Source organism: Scomber scombrus, chromosome 2 (assembly GCF_963691925.1).
Source record: "Scomber scombrus chromosome 2, fScoSco1.1, whole genome shotgun sequence".
In the NCBI taxonomy this organism is placed as follows: domain Eukaryota; kingdom Metazoa; phylum Chordata; class Actinopteri; order Scombriformes; family Scombridae; genus Scomber; species Scomber scombrus.
Window position 1 is genome coordinate 18139955 of NC_084971.1, and position 26464 is coordinate 18166418.

General features: G+C 40.3%; 3 protein-coding genes across 3 annotated transcripts; 2 read left to right on the forward strand and 1 right to left on the reverse strand.

The window, feature by feature from the left end:
• Positions 1-1115: 1115 nt before the first annotated feature.
• Positions 1116-2409, reverse strand: LOC133990791 (permeability factor 2-like). Its single transcript, XM_062429200.1, has 4 exons — positions 2208-2409; positions 1891-2023; positions 1663-1749; positions 1116-1512 (listed from the first exon to the last, which is right to left on the reverse strand). Exons 1-4 carry the CDS (start codon positions 2272-2274, stop codon positions 1500-1502), a joined length of 300 nt encoding a protein of 99 aa, XP_062285184.1. The 5' UTR covers positions 2275-2409; the 3' UTR covers positions 1116-1499.
• Positions 2410-15770: 13361 nt separating this feature from the next.
• Positions 15771-17402, forward strand: LOC133993121 (interleukin-8-like). The gene is made up of 4 exons (XM_062431986.1): positions 15771-15899; positions 16146-16278; positions 16421-16507; positions 17012-17402. Exons 1-4 carry the CDS (start codon positions 15848-15850, stop codon positions 17022-17024), a joined length of 285 nt encoding a protein of 94 aa, XP_062287970.1. The 5' UTR covers positions 15771-15847; the 3' UTR covers positions 17025-17402.
• Positions 17403-20749: 3347 nt separating this feature from the next.
• Positions 20750-26461, forward strand: fbxo10 (F-box protein 10). Its single transcript, XM_062429296.1, has 11 exons — positions 20750-20848; positions 21235-21864; positions 22037-22858; positions 23055-23204; positions 23973-24109; positions 24623-24693; positions 24787-24939; positions 25064-25411; positions 25504-25814; positions 25912-26099; positions 26276-26461. Exons 2-11 carry the CDS (start codon positions 21280-21282, stop codon positions 26454-26456), a joined length of 2946 nt encoding a protein of 981 aa, XP_062285280.1. The 5' UTR covers positions 20750-20848; positions 21235-21279; the 3' UTR covers positions 26457-26461.
• Positions 26462-26464: the final 3 nt, after the last annotated feature.

Here is a 26464-nt window from a genome sequence, read left to right on the forward strand (position 1 = left end):
TTAAGACGATAGGCTATGCACGCAGATATATCAGTTACTGGTAGTTGAAATTACTGATTGACACTGTAGATCGTATGATCTTTGCAATGGATACACAGCATTAAGAGCTCATTAATAATAATAATAATAATAATAATAATAATAATAATAATAACAATAATAATAATAATAATAATAAACTTTATTTATATAACACCTTTCATAAAAGGCATGTAGCTCAAAGTGCTTTACAGATAAAAATACAATAATACTGAGCGCCCTGCTGGTCAAGTGGTTAGAATGCATGCCATATAATCGTAGCGTCCCTGGTTCGAATTCCAGCCAGTGACCTATGCTGCATGTCATTCCTATCTCTCTGCTTGTTTACTGTTGGCCTCTCTGCCAGACTGTCCGAATAAAGGTATAAAAAGTCAAAAAAAGTCAAAAAAAATACAATAATACAACAACAAATAGAACAGAATACAAAATGGATATAAAATTAGACAATTAAAAAAAAGACATTCAGTAAAAAATACGTTAAAATGACATTAATTAAAACCAAATTAAATAAATGTGTTTTCAGCTGTCGTTTAAAAAAGTTCACAGAGCTTCCATCTGTTATAGCTTTGGGTAGACTATTATTATTATAATTATTATAATTTTGGAGCATAATTAAAGAATGCTGTGCTTCCTTTTTCTTATGGGCGTAATTGCGTATATTTAAAAACCCAGCTGTGGATGATCTGAGATCACATGAGGGAGAGTCTGTGATGTAGGCAGGTCCCAAACCATTCAGAGCTTTAAAAACAAGTAAAAGACCCTTAAAATCTATTCTAAAAGACACTGGGAGCCAGTGAAGTGTGGCTAAAAGCAGAGTAATATGCTAATTTTTCCTTGTTTTTGAGGCAAAACTAAATGGCAAATCATATTTATCTGACACATCATCTCCAATAGTAATAGTAATTTTCTATTTGATAAATAAGATCTAAACCACTAAAACAGTTCCAGAGAGCCCAACCCAGTTCTTAAGGTGGTCCATGAGTGTATCATGATCAATCGAGTCAAATGTTGAGCTAAGGGTCAAAAGTCGAAAATGATAATATTTAAGACAAAAAAAATTCAGCTTTCAATTTCATATAAACCTTTTTATTAATTTATAGTGGTCAACAGACGTACACAAGTGAATCCAGATAGATTTACATTTCATAAATACATAAATAAATATAATAAACTCATAATATAGAGACAAGTAAACAGTAATGCAGTCGACAGGAGCAGCCAAAATTAGAAACAAGAGTTGGCTACAACATATAGTGACAAACAAACAAGCATAGACTTGTTAATAAATAACATGTTTGATACAAACATAAATATGAATAAATTCTGTTGCACTTCTGTTGTCATTTTCAACAGTTAATTGACTATGCTGTCCTCCAGTGCTGAAATGAGTGGATCACTGGTATTTTTCTGTTTTCTTAAACAGCTCGGACTCATGAAACGGGGTCCCTTACATCATCTGTTCAGCGCCTTTTGCTGCAGAGAAAACAAACAGAAAAGAGCAATTACAATGTGTATTAAATTAACAGACATTTTCTGTTAAATAAAAGCAGAAAATGTTTTTATGTCAGTCCATCATTTAGTAACACATTATTGTGTCTCTCTGCCATTATGTGATGAACTTACTTGGACAGAATTTTCTGAATCACTTTCTTCACCCAGGGAGCCTCGGGGTCCAAGCAGACCTCTTGGCCTGTCTTTTTCAGTGTAGCACTGCAACACCAAGCAAGAGACAGAGATGCAATCAGAACATGTTCACTGTGATGAAGACAAATCTCAAAGCCCCAGCATCTTCACATTTAAGATCAGTGTCAGTTGCTAAGATGGGATGAAGACTTTGAAATTAGTTCTTACATGATCTCAGTTTCCTCGCAGTGGGAGTTAGCAGGAATCAGCTCCACCTTCTCAATGTGGCGGCCGATGGGTTTGCTCTCTGTCATGATGCAGCGGCAGTGCAGCTCCACTCCCAAGCTTCTCAGACTCATCCCTGATAACAGACAGTAAAAAATGGTCAAGTGCAATAGTGTTGATATAGATACTTTATACCTCTCCATGCAGTGAGGGGAAGAGGACAGAAGACTGTGCACAATAGTGACAGACAGAAAGGCAAACAGCATTGCCATTGCTGTTAGATTATTTAACAATATATTTAAATAATAAAATGATCTTACCTTCACTGGTGGCCAGAAGGCACAGGAGCACCATGACAGCAGTGACTGTAACTCTGCAGCTCATCATTTTGCCTTTTACAAATTCTGCAACAACTAAAATGCTAAAAGATAAGAATGGCTTTCAGAAAGCTCACAAATGAAGACTGAAGTGCAATGTAAAAGTAAAGCGAGAAAAGCAACTTTTACTTCTGCCAGTTCTCTCTTCCCTGTCTTTGCTCTGATATTTGAATGTAGTGCTGAAGTAGAGAGTTTCTCCTTTTATAGGCCATCTTCTGGAAGTGAGTCATTGCCCTGAAAGTCTTGCGCAACTTGGGACTATCTGCAGTTGAGTGGGAATTTACACAGTGAGGTGCCCTGTAAAGTATTTGACTGTTGGATTTATCAAGAGCACTTATGGGTCATCATTTGTCACAATGCAGCGTTATTACTTGGAAAAACACACCAAAGTCTGTAGGAATAATGTTGTGTTAGGAATGCTAGAGAGAAATTCTTAGTAAATCATCAAGTATTTCCTTATTGCTGAGAACAGTTAACTGCAAAATTGCTCATACATGATTATCATGATGATCTACTGACAACTGAATCACAGTTGACATATAATAAAATAAACAACTGCAGGTATACATGAATGAACAAGTGATAAATGCAGCCTTCAGGTTTTTCTAACCAAACTTCAGAAAGAGCAATTTGTTGTGCCAAGAGTTAATTCACTTAATTAACCTTGTGTTGACATGTCCCTCACATACTGGACCAACTACTTTTTATTTGGTTTTAGTAACAGTTCCCACACAATTCCCTGCATGTACTGCCATGTTGAGTTCTCAACATTGGCATTACCCAACAGTTAAAGATACCATCAGCTTTAATTTGAGTTGGTTTATGTCAATAACTGTGTGGAAGCTGTAGCCCTTTTAAAACACAGTGCCCAAAGTTTAGGGATTCAAACAGAAGTGACACATGAAAATCATTATATTTAATATTTTTTGGAAATTCCATTGCAGTCAATGATTTTCTGACGTCTTGGACCCATGGACATCAGCACATGCTTTGAATCTTCCCTGGTCTTCTCTGCAGCCACCTTCTGCTCTTGCTTGTTGTGGGATCTCTCTGCCTGTAGTCTGGTCTTCAACAAGTGGAATGAGATCAGACAATTGACTCGGCCATTGGAGGATATTCCACTGCTTCACCCTGAAAAGCTCCCTGGTTGCATTGACTGTATATTCGGGATCATTGTCCTGCTGAATGATGAAATGCTGGTTTTGATACATTTGGCTTAAAGTGAGCACACAGAATGCACCTGTACACCTCTGCATTCATTCTTTTGTTTCTGTCAACAGTGAAATTATCAATAAATGCCAGTGTGCCATTGCGAACTGCAACCTGGCCTTTCTGTTTCTGAGGCATATGAGGGGTTTGCGTCTTGTGGTGAATTTTCTGAGGTTATTACAAAGTCTTATCTTGATTGTTGCCGAGAGAACATGTACACCTTCATCCTGGAGAACATTGTTGACTTGCTGTGCAATCATAAAGGACTTTTTCTTCACCATGCAAATTATTTTCTGCTTACCTCAGTGTACCAGTTAATTTGCCATTTTTAAGTTTTCCTCTGTGCACTTCCTTTCTAAGAATGTACCCAATAGTTTATTTTGGCAAACCACCCAACCATGCCTTTGATATCTCTCTGATAGATCTTTTTTTTTTTTCTTTTGCGCCTCATTATCTTCGTCACTTGGTCACCTGTTATTTCCTCATATATAAAGACAACTCCATCTCAAACCAAATGGCAACTCTCAATTGACTAAATGGCAACTCTCAATTGACTTGCTGTATATTGACGACTCATGCTTGTTACATTCCTAAAAGATCAGGCAGTGTGCCAAAAACATTAATATAACAGAATATTGATGCAACTTCAACAAGCTCAAACAGACATCTGTCCACAGTCATCACGTCATTCTCGTCACATTCACAAAGCAGAAGGAGGTATGGGGCAACGTCTTTCATGGGATTCAATCTTGCGGTATTTGACACATTCATGACTTCAGTTCTTTCCTCACTTGAACAATACGTGCTGACTGAAAGTTTGGAAAGAAGTCAATATAATGTCTGATAAAAGTCAAACAAGTACTAATTCTTTATTGAATACTGGAACAAAATATGGCAAATCTCATCTAGAACCATTTATATGTATGTTTCTTTATTGCACATAAAGAAAAAAATACATAAGAAAACAATAATTAACAAAAGAGAAATGAGAAGAAGGATCCAATAAAACCCATAAGGGCTTGTTGGGTGTACAACATACACATTTAAGGGTAAAGACATACAGGCAAATGCATACAAAAGCTCAACAAAAACATAAAAAGCTAAGGTGCTACAATTTTAACAAAAAACTTACCGATGCATAGGATATGATATTGAGAGTGGTTATGATGCTGCATTACTTAATTGATCCAGGAAGAAGAATATGGTTAATTTCTTAAATACTTTTAGACTGGTGGAAATTCTATTATGAACTGGTAATTGGTTCCAACAGAAGAGACCTCTGAATGTTATTGAACATTCAGGAAAAGGCCTGGTAAAGGTGGGGTGGAGATGATTCGCTAACCTTGTATTGTTATTATGGATTTGGAAGTTAAAGTGAAATACATTTGTTTCTCTTCAACCATTTATTTCCATTTCCACTTAACAAAGGAATTGAAACCAGATGAACATGGTAGAAAATAACATGACTGGTAGCACCTGACCAACATAAATCAGGATCACATGATCACATTTTTCTACTGTATTGGTATTCCCCAAAAATATCTGTGGTACAGTGTCAGATGATTTTTAGAAATTGAAAGTACGAAAAGAGAGAAGTGCTTAGGATTTGTGTACATGCATGGCATTTCCTTATTTTATTTACATCAATTTGTTTATCAGTTTATTTGTGTAACAATTGCAATGGTAGGCGCAAGTCATGAACACATTCATTGCTGTTACTGTACTGATATGCAAGATTTCATTTTCTAGAGCAGGATCAATTTCATACACACATATAGTTATATTTCCATCACCTCAGTGGACAAATCATAAAAAGTGATTGTGTAAGTAGATTCATGTCCCCACAACATGGGTGATACTTGATACAAACACACACTCATGCACAATAGGGGAAACAGGCTCTGTATCTTGATGAGATCACAGGAAGTATGATGAAATGTCTTTGGACGGCATTATACAAAGATGTTAGGATATTCCAAAACTTCCCCTTAACCCCAGCTTAAACTTTCCTTGTTGCTGAGCAGACAATTATTGAAATATGATAAACATGTTAAACACAGACTAAAATCTGGTCGTGTCATAATCATGGTTTATCATTTAATTTAATGTTAAATCTTAAAGGAAATTAAAGCCGCAAGCGGCGATGGCGGGCCCTCGCTCACCCATGCCACCGCGGGGCCTGAGGCATGGCGGGGCTGTGGCGTGAAGCAGAAAGTGAGAAAAAACCTGGAAGGAGGCCAAAAATGTTTCGTTCATCCAGTAGGGGGCAGTCACAGGTAGTTACACATATGGTCTGGTGTGGTCTGGTGTGTTCAGGGCGGCCACTCATCAGTCATGTGAAGTTTGGAGTGAATTGGACAAAGCATGAAGGAGTTATGAGAGGTTGATGGCTCATCCACCAGGGGGCAGTCAGCACATGTGGTGTGGTGCGTTCAGGGGCGGCCCCTCATCACTCATGTGAAGTTTGGAGTGAATCGGACAAAGCAAGAGGGAGTTATGAGCATTTGATGGTTCATCCACCAGGGGGCAGTAATGGGATGCGTGCAGGTGTGTTCAAGGTCCCTCATCACACATGTGAAGTTTCGTGGAAATCGGATGCAAAAAATGGCACTTCCTGTTTCCACTAGGGGGCGACATGAGCGACACCCCTATCAGATGGAAGAGGTCTCCACCCTGGACCTGTGTATCAATTTTCATGATGATACGTGTTCAATAAAGCCATCAAAAAGCCAAACGTATTTTCATGGCGAGGAATTGATGGTAGCCACGCCCCCACAGGGACGCCATTACTCGTAGCTTCACAGTGTTCATAATGTAGCTTCACCAACTGGTTCTGCATGTTTTAGAAGTGGAATGAAGTTGATGGGGTCAACTATGTATTTTTCATGAATTTAAGTTCACTTCCTGTTACCACCGGGGGGCGCTATGAGTTACGTGGGAAGTTAATATATCGGGACGTTCAGGGCGGAGCCATCATCATGTCCAGCAAGTTTGAAGCTGATTGGATGAAGTATGTGGGCGTGAGAGCCACTCGTATGTACATGGCGAGCACGCCAAAGTTAGTTGAGCCCTGGCAGACACGCCCTTTGACCTACGGATGCGCAGAGCACAACTTAAGCTCAGCTAGGTCTGGAGATGTTGCGTACCTAATTTGAACTTGATCAGGCCAACGCTGTGGGAGGAGTTCATTTTAGGCGGGAAAAATCTAAACCAAAATGGCCGACTTCCTGTTGGGTTGAGGTCATGAGGTCAAGAGGCTTTTTTGCATATGTGGGTATAATACATATGTGTACCGAATTTTGTGAGCATAGGACAAAGTTAGCAAAATTCCCTATGGGCATTTTTTGACTTTGTAGGGGGCGCTATTCCGCCATTCTGTGTCGACCATGTGCGACCACCCAAAAATATCGAATTTCGGATGAGGCCGGACGTCCGTGCAAAAGTATAAGCATTTTCGCATTTGGGAAAGGGGCGAAATTGGGGCACGAAATGTCGGAAGAATAGTAATAATAATTAAAGCCGCAAGCGGCGATGGCGGGCCCTCGCTCACCCATGCCACCTCGGGGCCTGAGGCATGGCGGGGCTGTGGCGTGAAGCAGAAAGTGAGAAAAAACCTGGAAGGAGGCCAAAAATGCAATGTTTCGTTCATCCAGTAGGGGGCAGTCACAGGTAGTTACATATATGGTCTGGTGTGGTCTGGTGTGTTCAGGGCGGCCACTCATCAGTCATGTGAAGTTTGGAGTGAATTGGACAAAGCATGAAGGAGTTATGAGAGGTTGATGGTTCATCCACCAGGGGGCAGTAGAGTGTAACAAAACACAAGCGGTTGCGTTCAGGGTGGGACAGTGATTACACATGTGAAGTTTTGTGGAAATCGCACAATGATGATGTAAAATATGGCACTTCCTGTTTCCACTAGGGGGCGACACGAGTGAGATCGCCTATGAGCGAATGGAGACGTTGAGGTCAGCACCCTGGACCTGTGTACCAATTTTCATGATGATACGAGTTCAATAAAGCCATCAAAAAGCCAAACGTATTTTCATGGCGAGGAATTGATGGTCGCCGCGTCGCCACACGGACGCCATTACTCGTAGCTTCACAGTCTTCATAATGTAGCTTCACCAACTGGCTCTGAATGAAGTTGATGGGGCAAAGTATGTAATTTTAATGAATTTAAGTTCACTTCCTGTTACCACCGGGGGGCGCTATGAGTTACGTGGGAAGTTAATATATCGGGACGTTCAGGGCGGCGCCATCATCATGTCCAGCAAGTTTGAAGCTGATTGGATGAAGTATGTGGGCGTGAGAGCCACTCGTATGTACATGGCGAGCACGCCAAAGTTAGTTGAGCCCTGGCAGACACGCCCTTTGACCTACGGATGCACAGAGCACAACTTAAGCTCAGCTAGGTCTGGAGATGTTGCCTACCTAATTTGAACTTGATCGGGCGAATGCTGTGGGAGGAGTTAATTTTAGGCGGGAAAAATCAAAACCAAAATGGCCGACTTCCTGTTGGGTTGAGGTCATGAGGTCAAGAGGCTTTTTTGCATATGTGGGTATAATACATATGTGTACCGAATTTTGTGAGCATAGGACAAAGTTAGCAAAATTCCCTATGGGCATTTTTTGACTTTGTAGGGGGCGCTATTCCGCCATTCTGCGTCGACCATGTGCGACCACCCAAAAATATCGAATTTCGGATGAGGCCGGACGTCCGTGCAAAAGTATAAGCATTTTCGCATTTGGGAAAGGGGCGAAATTGGGGCACGAAATGTCGGAATACTAATAATAATAATAATAAACATTACAATTTCAATAGGGCTTTCGCCAGGCGACTTGCAGTCGCCGCTCAGGCCCTAATTACAGGAAAGAGATAGCAAGTTGACAATTGGTTTGTTGGCCCACCACTTTGGTTCAGACAGAAATGGTTCAACAAATGGAGTAGATGGATTGTTTATGAAATATTTATAGAGATATGTGGTCCCATGAGGACAAGTCCTAATTATTTGGCAATCCCCTGAATTTTCCTCTAGGGGCAGGATAAGGTTTGAAGTGAAATGTCTTAACAACTGTTGATTCCCTGCCTTAATCTAGCCCCTGACAGCCGAAAACCAATGGCACTCCCATTAACTTTATCTGTGCTTTTATGTTTAGTGCTGATTTGCGTCTTAGCAAGTGTCAGTATGCAAAAACACAATATACAAAAAGTCAGGAAAATACCCAAAAACATGGCCCTTAATCATTCTATGAATCAGCATTTTGACACATTGTTATTTTCAGAATCAGTACAAGATTGCACAACTATGCATTGTGCAGCAAGGTATTGCATAGCATTTCACTTTATTGCATATGCCATATAGAGAAATAAAGTGTGGTAGTTTTAAAGTGTCATGCTGTATATTTGGTTTATAAATTTACAGCGGGGGGGGGGTAAGTATTCGATGTCAACATTGACATGTTGAAAACTTACTCTAATTCAGTGCAGCCATTCATATGACATTAGGATCATTGGTATTAAGGTTAACCCAGTAAGGCAACACAGCTAACAAAATCATACGTTCCAATAAATAAAGATACATTTGAATGACACAGGAAAACAAATTTATTGAACACACAGTAAGAGGAAAGAAGCAGGTGCACTCCACCGTCACAGTCTGTCACCTGTAAGACTCTTCTGCTTAGACAAGGCATGTTGAAGCTTGTTTGAAGTTTGCCACACAATATTTAGCCTACAGAAGCCTGTGGATTACTGGATGAATGTGGTATGGATAGACGAGATAAAAGATTAATTTCTGGCAATAACACCACGTGCCATGTTTGGTGGAAAAATGACTCTGCATATGACTCTAAAAATACTATATCTACAGGGAAGTTCAGAGGTGGAAGCATTATGGTATGGGGATGTTTCTCCTCTCGTTGTACCAGGAGAATCTAACTTTTTGAAATTGTTATTGTTGATATTCTTGAGAAAAATCTGTTGCCATTCACCAGGACGATAAGGATGAGAGTACAGGCTGTCATTCCAACAGGACAACGATCCAAAACATACTTTGACTAACTGTCAGTGTTGGGGAGTAACTAGTTACATGCAACAGCGTTATGTCATTTCATTACAAAATAAATGTAACTGTAATCCATTACAGTTATTGTGAAAAAATATGTAAATTAAAATTACTATGAAAATGTTGGTGATTACAAAGGAGGTTACATGCAGCATCTGCGATTTGGGGGCGGGCCTTAGAGGGCCAGGCCCGTCCACCAAGGTCAATGTGCCCCCCTACTGTAAGGTGACCAGATTTCTGAAATGAAAATCGGGGATATTTTCAATGCGGCGGTGAAAAATCATTAAATATTATCATTATGAAATAAAACAAGGGGACAAGTACTTTTTCATGTATTTTAATCTGCTAAAATTACACAAAAGGACCAGGTTAATAAATCAAAATATCAGCACCCACAAATATCATGTATCAGCAGCGCACAGCAGTTCCAAAAACACAAATGTAGAATAATACATGAGAAAAGTTAAGTGTCATGTGCAAAGACAGCTGCCAGACCAGTAGCTAGTAAATATTATCAAGATGTAATTAATAATAATAATTACCAAGTCAAAACATGAGTATATTAATATTATACATGACTCAGGGCATCAGCTAATCAGATGATCTGCATTTATAACTACTACAGAACAAACAAAACACAGAAGTTAGCCTAACACACACAACTATCAACCATTGATTTATTATTATTTAATTTATTATTTTTAACAGAGTCTCAGGTCCCTATGCCTTCCACCTCCCCCTCTTCCAAAACAGAGCCATGAGAGACGTGAAAACATTGTCATAATGTTAACGTCCACTGACTTTTATAACGTTACGTTAGGTCTTCAATTCAGATAAACAATCATACTTACTTTAACGTTACATCACTTCACACACACAGCCAAGTCTACTGCCAATTCACACAAAATAAATAAATTCATACACAACATACCATTTATGACCGCTGTTCTTCTTTTCCTTTCCTTTTTGCCGCCTCTAGATTGTTGTTGTTGACGCTGCTGCGTCTGGTCGTACGTCCTGATAACGTCTGTACGTCATCTTCTCTGGCGATGCGTTAAATGGCTACCGTAATAACTGGTGTTTGAGTCTGCATGCATTTTCCCCCCATTCAGTGTCAAAATCGGGGACATTTTCGGGGACAGCTTTGACCGGGGACAGGTCACCCAAAACGGGGACTGTCCCCGTACTGTACCCTACTGAGTTCTCTCCATGACATAAAAAAAAGAAAAGAAATACAGCTATAAGTGAAATTAAATCATACAGTAAGACTGAACACTGGTGCTAAACACCAATTAAAAACAAAACACCAAGTAATGATAGTTATCAATTAAAATATAAATGACATCCTGTCTAGCAAATTAAAAACAATTTATACATTACTTAAGTGGGTGGCACTATTCCTTGGTGGTAAGCAAAGGCAAGCTAACTTTCTTAATGGACATAAGAAAGTGATGTGCACGACCTGTGTCAGCAAAAAGTCACAACCGAGCTAATGATTTGGATAATATTAGTCTTACCTTGGCTACTGGTGCAGCTGACCCTGGCAGTGAGACAAGCTTCAGCCATGGAAGTAACAATAACGTTATTAATGCTCCTGAGTACACAGACGGTGCTAGAGTTAGCCAAGCTATTGCTAGCTCAGCTAGCGCTAGGCAGGCTAACTGCCTCGATCCTGATGATTTTAATATGAATGGGCAAACTCTGTCATGAACTAAGAGCGCAGAACGGGAGGACACAAATGCTCAACACAGCAGGTTCAGGCAAGAAAGGCAGGTTTATTACCAGGCAGGGTTCGGTACACGGGCAGGCAGTCAGGTAGGCAGAAGTTTCCAAATCGAGAGGCAAAATGCAGGTCAAAGGGGCAAGCAGGGTCATACACGAAAACAGGCTATGGCTTGGTCTATGATAAGAGCTGGGACGAGGACTGTGAGGTACAACGAACTGGCAACTAGACTGTGAGACACACAAGGTAAAGTACAAGAGGTAATGAGGGAAGATGGGAAACAGGTGGGGAGAACAATCAGGGAGCAGGTGTGACAGGACGGGGGAAGGGCGTGCAGGAAGTAAATCTAGAACAGAGACAGAGGGTTAGTGATTTCAAAATAAAAACAGGAAAGACAAGACATAAACATGAAATGTGCAATAGCAAACAGAAACTTGACAGACATGACAACACAAGTCAGACTGGAGAAATACCCCTCACGCATCTTTGGAACTAAAAAGAGGTCTTTCATGTCATCATGGTACCAGAATCGCGAGTGGCTTAAATATTCCGTCAAGTGGGATGCTGAATGCAGAATTTGTCGTTCTTCTCAGTCCAAATGTGATCTAGCTTTCTCTACCAAAGGCTTCACTAACTGGAAACATGCAGTGGAGGCTAACAAGGGACATTATAAACAGTGGACCTCCAAGGAACATTTGGCCTGTTTTAGCCATTGGAAAGAGAGAGAACAGCGTGTAGAGAAGAAGCTCTAGCTCCTTTTGCCTCTCGCAGGGCTCTCCGCCTTGGAAATGAAAGACCGAGGCTGACCCGGGTCTCTGTTTCCAGTAGCGCTTCTCCTCCCTCGCTGCAGCGATTATATAGGGGGAGTGGCATAACAGTTCCGGTGGAGGAGACGAGGAGGTGTTTCACATGCACTAACACGAACGAGTGGCCGGCCCGGCTTCCAAAACAAAGGCTCCAGAACAACACACACAGAGGCCGTGTGACGTAACTCTCTACTCCAGATGTCAATACACCATTAGTTGTTAACATAGCAAAAATAAAATTCCTGAAAGCTAATAAAGCTGTATTTCGCATATAGCCCCTTTAAACATATTAAATATAAATTAATTAGATAATGCTAAATCATTATGAGATAAAAAGTATTTGCTTGTAAAATGGCTCTCAGCACCTGTCAGCATTCATTATAAATCGATTCCAAATTGTATTTTATTAATTTCTATATGTACTTCCTGTATGCGGGGTGCCGGCCTAATGGGAGTCAATGCAAGCCCTCAAACTTTTGACAAGCACATGACCTGCAGCTGCTCTCTCATTGGCCTGCGTCACATTTCCCACGGGGCGCAGCTCAGTCCGCCCCGGACACGCCCACTTTTATTGGCAGCGAATTGTTGTTGTTTCATGTTTTTTAATCTACTGTGATTGGACAGTTCCGGCTGTCATTCACGCCCTCCCGTCAGCTGCTGTCACCCAAACTCCTGTTGACGGTAGTTTCAGGAGATGACGTTAAAGTGGAGCCGCGGAAATTAAAGAAGATTATTTGGTAATTTCTCTACAAAAACATAATTTCACAAGACTTTCACGCAGTTTGGACCGGACCGGCTTCAGCAGCAGCAGGTAATGGAGGAGTTGAGACCCAGAACTTCTCCCGCTGCTGTTATGATAAACGGAGCTGGCTAGCTGGATGCAGTGTGAGTTATTCCTTTTATTGCTTTATCTGTTTGCTGTTTCAAAGTGTCAGCACCGAAACGTTGTGGACAACGACAGGGGAACGAGACCTAAAACATCTCTCTGAAAAAAATCAAACAGAAAGCTGCAGCCATCGAGACAATAGCATGGAGCTAAGTTGTTTTGAGCAGACTTAGCATTGCTGAGCTCTGTCTGCAGCTGGCCACATCTGGCCACATGTGGACCTCCGCTATGCCAAGCTCCAAAAGAGGAACATAGATTCAGTCCATATCAGTGGCTGCATCCAGCAGCTCCAACAGAACATACAAAAGATCAGGTAGTAGCTGCATTCCTGTTATTAATATTGTAAAGTGTTAAAAATACTTTATAAAAGACATAACTATGAAGTATAAAAAACTTAAATGCAGGATAAGAAATGATGGAAGTCATTTTGACAATTACAGTTGATTTGGGATACATTTCATTATTAAAATAAGAAGTTACATAAGTTATGCTTAATCACAGCAGTGTATAGTGCTTAATGCGCCATCTATTGTCCTGTTTAGGTATTGCAACAACTAACAGATTTCAGTGAAATCAGGACTGAAGACACAATAACTAAAATATAGGTGGTGTCTCTTTTTAAGCATATTACCTTATTGGTAACTCTGCTTTAACTGCTGGTATCTTTAGGTGATGTGAGTGAAATGGGCATTTTATCATGTCTGGTTATAATTTTTTATTCCTCTTTCTGTGGGTCTGAGATACTATACATGGGACAAACCAGGGGACATTATAGTGTTTTGTCTTGTTTTTAGATTGGTTTTCCTTTCTTATTTTAATTTTTTTGCTGCGATATGTAGTGGTGCTACGGCTTGTTTGACACTAACCTTAGGACCACCAACAATCAAACTGCGCCCCCCAAACATTTTTGTCACCAGCCGCCACTGCTAATTACTATATAATATAGTTCAGAGACTACCTTAAAATGAAGGAAAGTGATATAATGCAAGACGTGGGGTGCCTGACGCTTGCATTGTGACCGATTTTGCGTCCGTTCACAAAATGCTAAAAGATATCAGTATGCCAGAACATATCTCTGTCTAGCAATTAATGTTGATATATATCATTGCGCAATTAAATTCGGGACCTTTTCTAGTGGGTAGGTGTAATACCTATGTATACTATACATATACTATACTGTGAGCATGGCACATAGCTCATAGAGCTCTGTATATCTCAAAGATTTTATTTTTGTATGAGAAAAAAATTTGCAGCGCACACTATGCGCGTGCATTACTTTGGGGCTAAGCCCCCCTAAACATAAAATCCTATTGACGTCCCTGCTGATCACTAATAAGCCAACATGCAAGGTTAACTTTGGCAAGAAGTTTGTACAAGCTACCTATGTGTGCAGAAATCATACTCACCTGGTTTATCATGTTTTAAGCCAAATGCTTTAGATTCCATGGTTTCACTCCTTATTTTAGTGATTAGTGTGTGTTTTGCATGTAATATAGGTTACAGCAAGCTATATTTTGTATTGTGTAAGTAACCTAGGACAGTAACATTAGTTTTTACTAGTGAGCCTAAAAGGGGCTCAGATGGTTGTGTTAGTTAAAAAAAACAAAAAAAAAAGTTAGCCTGTGGGAGCTAGTTGCTAACCTTTCACTTGCTAGCCTCAAATCACCTGCTTATCTGATATTCTTTTGTCAGCTTTGACAAAGACTTCAGATGAAGAGGGATTGCTTGTTCAGTGTGGCTACTGGAGAGGAACTGGCGGTTGCTGATACACAACTTCCTGGACAACTTTCAGCAGGTCATTTCCCAGTTAAAGACTCACTGTATCTGATATGTCATGAAAAGCTTGTTTTTATTCTGCCTGATAAGGGATATGAAGATTAGTGTTGGGAAAGTCAGGAATGAATCATACACTTGTCACCACCCAGTCTTTCTTCCTTTTTCTTTACCTTTTATGTTTGAGGTAGGCTGTGCTGCTTAAGTATCACTGTGCCTCATTGTAATGTGTACAATGGGAAATAATTAGTTTCCCCTACACTAGGGTTGTGGTTTTGATTTTCTGTATACACAACATGAAGTGTAGCGAGAACCAGGCAAAAGAAACCTCAGAGGCATTCAGTCAGCCCCTAGAGATTTTGGGAAATGACGGATTTGCACATAGCTGAAAGAGGGGTAAAAAACGGAGTGCTTTTTTCACCCTCGCACAAGGTTTGAGTTGGGGTATCTACGTGAGTGGCCTTACAGGAACTCACATTCCATTTGTGTAACAGTGTCCCTCTGACGTTAAGCATCATGCCCTGACAAGCTTGCTGGCTTCTCATAACCTACCACTATATAGTAACTCTAAATGATACTGCAAAGGGTTTCCAACTTTTATTTATATGTACAGTGCATAATCATAATTTAGCTTTACTTTTGCACAGCACATATTAACATTGAACATAATACTAAGTTTCAAACTGTCCTATTCATGTTCTTTGACAGTATTGTACATAATAGCTACATGTGTTTATACCCAGAAAAAAAGCATTGTTTTCTGCACAATTGCAGAAACACAATGGCACAGATATCAAAATTCTGACCGTTTTTATCGAAAAATGAAATTGTTTAGTTTACTGCTGCCAATAGAGCTCTTTTAAATCTAAATAACCAATGATGAGATATGCTTGGTTCCTTTGGAATAACAGGAAGGACTAGTGCTCCGACTATTGTGACTCAACTTCCAGATGATTTAAAAAAAAACTCATTTCCTTGTAATAAGTGAAGGAGGGAGAAATGAGGAGAGAAGAAAAGGGTTTACAGAGCGTACTTGACTCTCAGTTTACAGCTGCATACTAGTGAAGAGCTGAGTGTTACATATTGATAGTCTATTGACTATCTTTTTATTTAGAGCAGATATGTCTGTCATCACTATTGTGGCACTTCTGGGTTTCCTGACCATCCCTGAGGGTGAGTTTAATCTATTAATTACTGTTAAAATATAAGAATTGAATGCTTTACTGTCTTTATTGCCAGCATGCATGCACTTCTAGATTCATGTTGTGTTTTTTTGTGATCTGCATTTTGTAACCAGCAATATGATGATGTATGTGTATGTGTGTATATATACATATATACTGTATATATATACGTATATGTATGTGTATGTATCCTGTCCAGATATTGATATCATTTTCTGGCTCCTTGCAACCTCAGGTATGAGTGTGGGGGATCAAATAGTGAAACCGCGATGTCAATGCATCAAGTTGGAGAAACAGCCCATTGGACGTCTCATAGGAATGTTAGAAGTGAACCCTGCTAACTCCTACTGCAAAAACGTTGAGATTATGTAAGCCCTGAGGCCAAAGTTTAATAGTTGTTGTGTTCATTTATACTCATAAAATAGTCTTAATTCATCTGATGTAATACCAGAAGGTTTTATTGGCATTAATACTGTGTCTGACATCTCTGATATGTCTTTGATCCTGCAGTGCAACTCTTAAAAAAGATGGGAATAAGATATGTCTGGACCCTAATGCTCCTTGGGTCAAAAAAGTGCTTGACAGGAAACGAGCTGAGTAAGTACAACCTCACTGTGTGTTTGTGAATGTTGAAATCAACCTTATTTGAACAGGAGAATTATTTGTGTTTAGGTTAAACAGTTGAAAGAAACCAAACTGCTTCACCACATGATTTTATTGTTGGGATAGTGTCAACTAAAAGGGAACTGCATGGCACTGGTATGAATTGTTATTTACTCATTTGGCTCAGGTGGCAGATACTTTCAAATGTACAATTGGTACTAACAGTCACTGACACTAAATGTCCCATTCTGATTAATGAAATAAGATTATATAGGGACCATGAATTTTTAGTTAAATTGAATCTCAGTGTTTATTGCATTCCATTTCCAACCTTGGTCCTGAATTTAAAATTGTGAATATTTAAATTATGTCAACACCATATTTTGAATTCATTTAATTGTGATAAGTCAGGAAAGAAGACGCTACTGCCAATTTTATATTGTGTGTGTGTGCAAGTGAAGTGAATAACCTTTAAAACTGGTGTCTTCTTCTCTGTAGGCAGACACCTTAAAGAGCTAACCCTCTCAGGTGGAAAGAAGGAGACATATTTTAACATCACTGAAGTTCAGAGTTTCTTTTGCTTGATGGCAGAGTTTCATGAGGCAGTTACAAACCAACTTCTGAATTTCTAGAGTGTCAACAAGAAAGGAGGCATGTTGACATGAATGTACCTTTCAGATTAATATGTTAAACATCATATGATTACTTTCTTTAATAAGGCTTGTAATAGCCATTTTTGTGTCTCACCATGTAATGTTGATCACAATGGAGGACTAAGAACAACAACCAACCAAACATGGTAGTGCAGACTGCATAACAGGATGACATTCGACACAGCAGTGTACCGTCAGATAATGACTTTGTAAATAAATTGTGGTCTTATACAAACCAAGAATCTGTTCATATCCCTTTTTTTTCTCTTTTGACATTCTTATTTATTTTTATTATTTTTATTTCATTGTAATTTGTTAATGGGCAGTAATACTCAGGCAAGGCAAATCTTTTTTTGGCACATTTCAACAACAGGGTAATTCAAAGAGCTTTACATAAAACATAAAATGCATTAAGACAAAATGTAAAAGAAAAATCAGATAATATAATAAGATAAGAAATAAAATAAGATAAAACAGAATAAGACAGATACAACAGAAGACTAAAATTGTCATTGCAGTAAAAGCCTCAAAAAAGATTTAATAAAAGGCAGAGGCAAACAGAAACGTTGGTTTTAGTGAGGACTCAAGCAGTAGTATTCTGAATCAGCTGCGATTCTTAAAGGCAGGATAGAGCAGCATAAGTCATGAAAGACACATTTCATGATTTTGTTGATATATTATTTATTGTGATTTTATATAATATGTAGTGATGGGGGAAAGAATACTGTCACAGTGAGTTGTGTACAATATTTTTAAATGTTCTGTCTGGGGTCTAAACATTGTCAAGTTATTCTGCTCTTTGTGAACATTTTAAATACTCAGTGTTCTTCATATAGAGTTATGATGAACAGTGTACCTGCAGAGTCAGACTCAACACCAGTGGATATACATCGCCACCTCTTGGACAAAGGTGCATGCCATTAGGACTGTGATACTTTTTCATGGTTCTAAAGTGCATTCTTACAGAGGCGTATTGCATTCACTTGAAAAAAAATAATTTAAAAAAAGTTCTCTTTTTCTGAGTAATTCTTTCTGTTTTTTCTGCTTTTTGGAGTATTTTTTTTCTTCTGTTTTTCAGAGTAATTTTTCTCTGAATTACTTCAAAATCATGAGAGAGGCTCCTACATTTTACGTACGCCCATATTGCGACCTTTATGGTAACTGCACAGAGAAGACCAGCTTCCGGTTTTCAAATTAAAATGAGTATTAAAAGGCAATTTTGACACATTATCTGGTTGCGTTTTTTCGATTGACTTATTAGTGTAAATTATGAAGACCATTGAAAGCTAATGAAAAGAGGTGTGTCTTAACCAGCCTGTGTAGTCATGTGATCCACCACTGATTTGGAGTCATTTGGTCACATGACCTGGGAGCTATTGAGCAAAAATGCTGTCTTGATTTAAGTGAGGTAGAGTCAATTACTACCCCGAAAACGTCTTTTCTTACAGCTTAAACCTCAGGTGGGTCCCCCTGTGCCGAGTGCAGCCCGAAGCTTCCCCAGAAACCAAAACAGCCACACTGTGGCCCTACGAGGGGTCAGAAACACTCGCAGTCTGACCCTCCAACACCACACACTCTGCTATTTCAATCAATCGTTGTCAATCACATTGATTCTGATTAAGTATCCATGTTTTAGTGAAATTGTTATTTCGTTTTGGTCAATGACAATGTATGGGCTATCTTACTTTTGCCTTTGCCAATTTTCAAAATTAAAATCAAAAGGTTCTTTTATTTTGATCTCGTTAAGCACTGACATGGTCAGACAAAATTTAAAGTCAGCACTTACCCAGTCGTTATGTTGAGATCCTGCTTCGGTGACGCCAATTTGTTAGAGATTTAATTATGCAGCCCATACATCAATTGAGAGAGTAGACAGGAGTCTAGGATGTCTTGCATTGAAAAGGTTTATTTACTTGATCAAGGAGAAGTAAATGAATGATCAGTACACGTTATGTTCTGATGCTCCCCTCAATTCTGAAGTTTCTGTCCTCCGGAGATAGTCTTTAAGCCACACAGATAATGCCACAGGTTGAGCCATGCCCAAATATGGGCAGGTCCAACACATCTATAACATACAGAATTTAGTCTACTGGTCTAAAGACAAAACATTGCTTAGATGACACTCAGGACCTTTGTCCTCCATCCAACACTATATCAAACCTCTGACTCCAGTTACCTCTACCCCGTTCAGGGAAAACAGTCAAACACATATCTGACCTTGGCTGCTATGCAACACTATCAGATTGCTTCCTGTTTTCCCCAAAAGGAGCAGACTCACTGCTTACTACTATCTCAAGGGGAGACTTGTCTAACCCAAGATTTGGTGTGGCCTTGCGATGACCGCCAAGCCTAGTTTGACCCAGTGCATATTAAGGATGGAAAACACTTCCCATTTTTCAATAAATATATAATATTATTTGGATAATGATTAAGGGAGGGGAAATAGCATGCAAAAAAAAGTTCAGTGTTCAGGTTCTTTACATTTTAACAGGTGATGCAAGATTTGTGTGGCTATTTAAAACCTGTCCATTGAAGAAAAAAGAAAACATTTATTTTTTTATAGTATGAGAGCAAACAAGGACTCTGTTCAGATAAAACCATAATTGTCACGACAACACATCTTCTTTCTGTCTGTTGGCTTAAAGCAACTAGATTTGGCACTGAGTGTGTGAGCTTGGCTAGAATAAGTGAGTGTCTAATTACGAAGAAAGGGGAGATTTAGACCAAAATGTTAAAGAAAAGTGCTCAGCAGCAGTGTTCGGAAGTAACTAGTTAGGCTACATGTAACAGCGTGATGTAATTTAATTATAAAATAAATATAAATCTGTTACAGTTACTAAGAAAAACGTGTAATTAAATTACAGTTACTTATGAAAATGTTGATGATTACAAAGGGGGTTACATCTGAAGTCAGACCTTTAAGATTTTTGCTCAGGAGGAGGATTTTTTCCTCCTTTTTAAATATTTAACATGTTACTGAATACATATATTGCTGTTTTTAATTCTTCTTAAGTTATTTTCTTTTATATATTTTGTAAATAAATCATGACGTGGACCTTATTTAGAGCACATATGGGCTTAAATGGTGTCACAGTACTAATTAAGCCCATGCCAGACTTTTGACTTTTCCCTAAAATATATTATATATTATATATATTAAATATATTTTATATTCCATTTTCAAATGAGAGATAAATCTTGTTTTATATGATCTCCCCGTGAAAACCCCCTGAATTTAGATTTTGGTGGGCTTAATGGGTACACTTACATTTCCAAAGTAACCTATCCATCTCTGCTCAGCAGTGACACTACCAGGAATATGAAAGGAAAATGAGAGGCTAAACAAGTATAGAGCACAGCATCAGATGCAGCAGGTTTAAAGCACCTACCTATTTATATTCATATGTACATTAAACTGATGCACAGCAAAGCAGCGGCTTGTTTAAGGACCACCCATTTTGGGGGAAGCGGAAGATAGACCAGCGTCTTGTTGTGTGGTGCTGTCTTGCCGTAAACTAGAAGCAAACGTCTCGATGGCACATCTGCAGTTACCATGGGATGTTTTTAACTCTGGAGGCAGCGAGGGGGGGGGGGGGTTGCAGACGCAGACATGTAGTTAAGATAGCTTAGCTGCCTTGAAACATATTTTGATCTAGGTCAACTTAAGGCAAACCGGTGAAAGGTAGGTTAAGGCTTTCATTTCTGACGATGCTTTTTGTGCTTGTTGATCTGGAAGCTAGCGTTAGTTACGCAAGGTTTGCCAGTAACTACCTTTACCTTGCTAGCTAGTCATCAGTCGTAGCAAACTATCAGTACAACATCGCAGGTTTAACCCACGCATATAAACACACTGAAATTATAATAACATTTAATTTCCAACATGTCTTAGTTTGCAATGTGTGTTTTTTACTGTTACAATGCAACAAGACAGCTAGTTAACGTTATAGTTACAGCTGGCCAAGGTAGCATTGTTTATATGTCTTGATTGTATTTTATAAGCTTTGTAGTGTGTCTTCGTGTTTTTCTCTGTTATTGTTGTGTAATGTGCATGTGACATATTGTTTCCAGGTGCCTTTTCCGTCACGGTGCTCCCCAGCCGGTGTCTCTGCTGCCATGGAGGTGGGCAGCCTCCCTGTGGAGCTGTGGAGGGTTATCTTGGCCTACCTTCCTCTCCCTGACCTGGGCCGCTGCTGTCAGGTGTGCAGGGCCTGGCGGGAGCTCATCCTCTCCCTGGATAACACCCGCTGGAGACAACTCTGCCTGGGCTGCCCTGAGTGCAGACATCCCAACTGGCCCAGTCAGCCCCATCTGGAGCCCCCATCCTGGAGGGAGGCACTGAAGCAGCACGCCATGGCCACCCGCACCTGGACTCAAAATGGGCCAGAGCTCCAGTCCTCTGCATGCCTCCTCTTTTTTCGTCGCCGGAAAGACCGCAGGGTTTGGCATGTGGGACCTGGGTGTGAGTTTGAAACCCTGCGCGGAGCTCTTGGGGTGGTAGGGCCGTACGACCGTGTGGTTCTCCATCCAGGGGTGTATGAGGAGCAGGCTGAAGTGGCACTAAAGGTGCCTGTGGAGCTGGTTGGGCTGGGCAGACTAGGCGAGGTAGCCCTTCTGGTGTGTATGGACCAGCAGTGTCCAACTGCCAGGCTGTGTAATCTGGTGTTCATGCCACCCTGGTTTTCCACTGTGGTCTACAAGGTGAAGTACCAACTTGTCCAGATGGTTTCATTATACAGTAATTTCTCTAACCCTGATGGAAATGTTTTCTATTTACTCTTGTATGTTCTGATGTGCTGACTAATATTTTTTCATCTTTTCGCCTGTATAAATATTTAGCTCTAACTACTTTTCACTCTTTGCTTTGTTCCAGACGTCATGGGGTCATGTCCAACTAGACAATTGCAACTTTGAAGGGGCTCAGCTGCAAATCCGTGGCCCTGGAACTTGTCAAGCACGCTTCTGCTCCTTCTCACAGGGCAGCTCTGCTCACTTGCTGGGTGTTGTCCTCAGTTTATTGGACAGCTGTGACTTCTCAGGAAGTGACACAGCCTCTGTGTCAGTGGAAGGTCCTCCAGTTTCAGAAAGAAACTGGGCTTGTAAACATTTGGCTGGCCTGGCCAGGACATTCCCATCATGTTGTTTATTAGGAAATAATAATAGCCCTCACAGAGGCCTCCAGGCCCACTCAACTGGTGGGCCACCTGGTGTTAATGTTAAAAAGGAGCACATGAGTATAGAAGACTGGCAGAGAAGGAATGGCGTGGAAGCAGGTTGTCAGGGTACAGTGATTGAAGATGGCTGGAGTGATGGTGAACGCAGCGAGGGAGAGGAGAAGAACCCGGTGGGAGAGCGAACCAACACCAAAAATCCAGTTACTCTGGATTACAAAATTCCGTGTCATCATCATGGCCTATCCAACATGCTCAAACCACAGCCAGATGGTTCTCTGCCATCGGCCTCCTCACCTGATCCTCCATCAGTGACCCCTGAACCCCTCACCCTTCAGCAGGAATTAGACAGGGACCCAGAGGCTCAGATGTTGGCAGCATCCACTCTTGGCTGTATCGTCAGGCGCTGCCTCTTCAGGGAGGGGAAGGGTGGTGTGCACTTGTCCAATTATGGACAAGCAAGACTCGACAGCAATGTTTTCCGTGGGCTGAACTATGCTGTCCGCTGCATCCAAAACTCTACAGTAAATACGATTACATAACTTTGTCACTTGAATGTAACCTATAACATTTCAATTCCTTCTGTTCAATAAAATATAGGCTGCAAACATTTTTAGCTTATGTATTAAGTTAAGGAAGTAGCCCAGATCATTAGTAATTAAGCAGCAGTTTCTCATTCAGTTTGTTACTTGAGGTCTCTCTCTATCTCACCGTCTTCAGATAGTGATGCTGAGAAATGAGGTGTGTGAGTGCCGTGCTTCAGGCGTGTTCCTGCGTCTTTCAGCTCAGGGCCTCATTGCAGAAAACAACATCCACTCGAACGGGGAAGCAGGGCTGGACATCCGAAAAGGGGCAAACCCCATCATTGTGGTAACTGCTATTTTTAAAAATACAAACAAATGTTTAATTTCCTGAGTATAAACACATTTTACAACAAATTATTTGTTTTGAATAGCCATTCAAGAACATCAGCTGCTTAAAATTCTGTGTAAAAATTGTGAAACTCAAAGTAGTCTCATAAACTTGTTAATAATACAAGATAATAAACAAGAATCTGAAAGAATATTTGTTGCCAACTTTTAGTACTTTAGTGCTCAATTTGATATGGGATTCTTTAAGGGCTGCGCCTGTTATTTTCAGTAATAAGTAAAAATCCAGTCACTTTTAGTGTTCATTGTCCAAATTGTCCAACAGTCCAAAACGATATTCAAGTTATGATAAGTTTTGATATATCAAAAGATATTAAATAATAATATTAAAATTATACAAAAAAATGACAGTCTGAACATTTTGAAAACATTTTGAAAAGCTGTAAAAAGCAGACACTTAGCATTTTACTACTAAATTGTTAACACTGTTGCTAATAATAGCTAATACCCAATTGGTGATTCAAGAGTCAGTAGACAGTCAGGGATTCATTGTATGATAAATGGAAGCTTTGTGTAAACGAGGTGTTTATAATGAACTGGATTCATTCTTGGTGTAGAGATTCATGAAACCTCACAAATTATATAAATGTTTGCCACAACAGTAGGTACTCTATAGCGTACAGTCTGCATTTCCACATGTAATTATTGTGAGTTTGCTTGCCTTTTCATACTCTGTTTTTACATTCTCCCTCTGTCTTTTATTCCACAGTGTAACAAAATACACAGCGGTTTGCGTTCTGGGGTTGTTGTCCTTGGAAATGGAAAAGGTTCAATACGGAGTAATGTAATCTATAACAACAAAGAAGCAGGCGTGTATATTCTCTTCAGTGGTAATCCTGTGGTCAGGTGGGTAGGACTCCACTAAAAACTTTCCCAGGAATATGTAGCCCTGCTTTCCCCCTGACTTGGGTATTAATCATTGTATTCATGCCCTGACGTGTGTGAAGGCATTCATTTTCAACAGAGTTTTGTGGTTGGCTTTCAGCCAAGAGAGAAATATTAAGTCTAAATAACTTGTAAACATATCAGAGCACAGTTCAGAGGAACCAGTTTCCCATGAAACAGGTCTGTTTTTTCTTAGCACTGTCCAATATATTAAAGGTGTCGGTAATTAGTCTTAAATTGTATGAATGGATATCATCACAATTTATTCAAATGTCCATACAACCCTTAAAATCCTCTTGCTCCAAATGGAACATTTGAACAACTAGGACCCAGAGTTGATATGAACAACAGCCTATTAATTAATTAATTAATTAGCTGTGTCATCACCTTGGATTTTTGTGAAACTACATGAAATCTGTGTTTGTTCAATATTTGCTCCCTTCCTGCTTATCTCCTCTACTCACTTTCTCATAGTGGGAATCACATCTTCCAAGGCCAGGCTGCTGGGATTGCTATAAATGAGAATGGCAGAGGGATGATAACAGGTGTGTATGTTAGTGTGTCCTAGAACGTGTGGGTTCCTCATTGATATGCTACAAATGTTCCTTTTCTTACATGTAAATACATTGTAATTCCAGAGAACGTGATCAGAGAGAACCAGTGGGGGGGTGTGGACATCCGCAGAGGAGGTGACCCCATCCTGAGGAACAACTACATCTGTCACGGCTACTCAGACGGCGTGGTGGTGGGGGAGAGAGGCCGCGGACTTATCGAGGGAAACCATGTCTACTGTATGTAGTGTCAGCCTGATGATGACAGCATCTTGAATTTATCTTGACATAACAGCTGTTTGACTAAACAGCCTCTGCAAAGTCTTCCACATGAACAGATGTTTGACTTCCTCTCTTCCTCTAGGTAATAAAGGCTGTGGTGTGTGGGTTATGTCATCCAGTCTGCCGCAGCTCTTAGGAAACTACATCACCCATAACTGTATGTATGGGCTAGCAGTTTTCTGCAGGAAGGACCCGGAGAACATTGAAGCCAGGGATGGGAACTGGCCAGGGCAGGAAGGGATTGGTGGAGAAGGAAGTGGAGAAAGGAGGGGGGTAGAGGGAGAAGACAGAGAAGGGCAGGAGAACTTGAATGAGGAGGGAGAATTGTTTGCATGGGAGAGCGATCTGGACAGTGAGGATGAGCGCCACTCTGCCCGTCGCTCCATCAGCGTGGCCCTAGTGGAGAGCAACTGCATGAGCTTCAATGGAGGTAAAAAATGCACCTGCTGGGTCTAACACTAATAGTCATTCACTCCTCATGTCTAAGTGTTCTCTCCATCTTTCTGTCCCCCCTTTCTGTAGCAGTTGGCCTGTATGTGAAGAGCAGTGAGCCACTCAATGTTTTCGCAAATCTTGTGAACAGTAACCGGGGAATTGGCATTGGCGTGCTGCAGAGCAGTCAATTGACCCGTCTGGTTACAAACTGTGTTCTTGAAAATGGTCGAGGTGGTGTTACAGTGGAGAAAGACTGCAGGGTGGAGCTTCGTGGTAATGGCATTTATGAGAACTGTGGCCATGGTGTCAGTTTCAATGGTAACGGGCAGATTGTGGAGAATGATGTGGTTGGAAACCGTGGATATGGGATCCAGGTCTCTGGCAGTGCTGATATCAAGGTAAGGTGGAACAAGGTAACATTATACATTGCTCCTCACTGAACTGTTAACAAATAATTTATGTACTACTTTGTTGTTTCATCATTTTTATCTTTAGGTACTGCGCAACCGTGTCCAACCAGCACAGGGTTGTGGCATCGCCGTGCTGGGGCCAGTAAAAGGTGCTGTCCATGACAATCTGTTATTCCAAGGCCACCCTGGAAACAAAAAAACACTGCTACTTATGGATCCTGGCAATGAGAGCTGCGTGTTGCGCAACAACAATATTCTAAGGCATAATAACAGGTAACTAGGCAACCAACAGAAAATACCAGAGATTTAGAGACCATCAGTGGCTTCAGTGTCCTTCTTTCATCATCGTTCGTTTATCGTTTATCATTTGCATTGCTCCCGATTTATGTGTCAGATGTTTCCATGAAGAATTCTATTTACTCTTTCTTGTATCTCTTTGCATTTTAAAGCTGTACATCTGCTCCTCCCTGGGTTTTGGAAAATCCTCCCCCTCGTCCACTGGCCAGCTCCCCTTCTGGACTCTCCTCATCCCAATATCCTTCCCGACTTGGAATTTCCATGACAACAAGGATCAGTGCCACTGTGGAGAGTGGTTGCCACAGTGGCAGCATGTTCTGCTCGATTCTATGAAAAATGGC

What these genes read in the sequence shown, in the direction of transcription:
- LOC133990791 (XM_062429200.1), bottom strand. Translation starts at nt 2,274, where the DNA reads ATGATGAGCTGCAGAGTTACAGTCACTGCTGTCATGGTGCTCCTGTGC. An exon ending in CCTTCTGGCCACCAGTGAAG is followed by an intron (nt 2,024 to 2,207) that starts GTAAGATCATTT and finishes GTCTGTTATCAG; the next exon opens with GGATGAGTCTGAGAAGCTTG. An exon ending in TGCGAGGAAACTGAGATCAT is followed by an intron (nt 1,750 to 1,890) that starts GTAAGAACTAAT and finishes TTGGTGTTGCAG; the next exon opens with TGCTACACTGAAAAAGACAG.
- LOC133993121 (XM_062431986.1), top strand. Translation starts at nt 15,848, where the DNA reads ATGTCTGTCATCACTATTGTGGCACTTCTGGGTTTCCTGACCATCCCT. An exon ending in TTTCCTGACCATCCCTGAGG is followed by an intron (nt 15,900 to 16,145) that starts GTGAGTTTAATC and finishes TTGCAACCTCAG; the next exon opens with GTATGAGTGTGGGGGATCAA. An exon ending in TGCAAAAACGTTGAGATTAT is followed by an intron (nt 16,279 to 16,420) that starts GTAAGCCCTGAG and finishes TTGATCCTGCAG; the next exon opens with TGCAACTCTTAAAAAAGATG.
- fbxo10 (XM_062429296.1), top strand. Translation starts at nt 21,280, where the DNA reads ATGGAGGTGGGCAGCCTCCCTGTGGAGCTGTGGAGGGTTATCTTGGCC. An exon ending in TTTCCACTGTGGTCTACAAG is followed by an intron (nt 21,865 to 22,036) that starts GTGAAGTACCAA and finishes GCTTTGTTCCAG; the next exon opens with ACGTCATGGGGTCATGTCCA. An exon ending in GCTGCATCCAAAACTCTACA is followed by an intron (nt 22,859 to 23,054) that starts GTAAATACGATT and finishes CACCGTCTTCAG; the next exon opens with ATAGTGATGCTGAGAAATGA.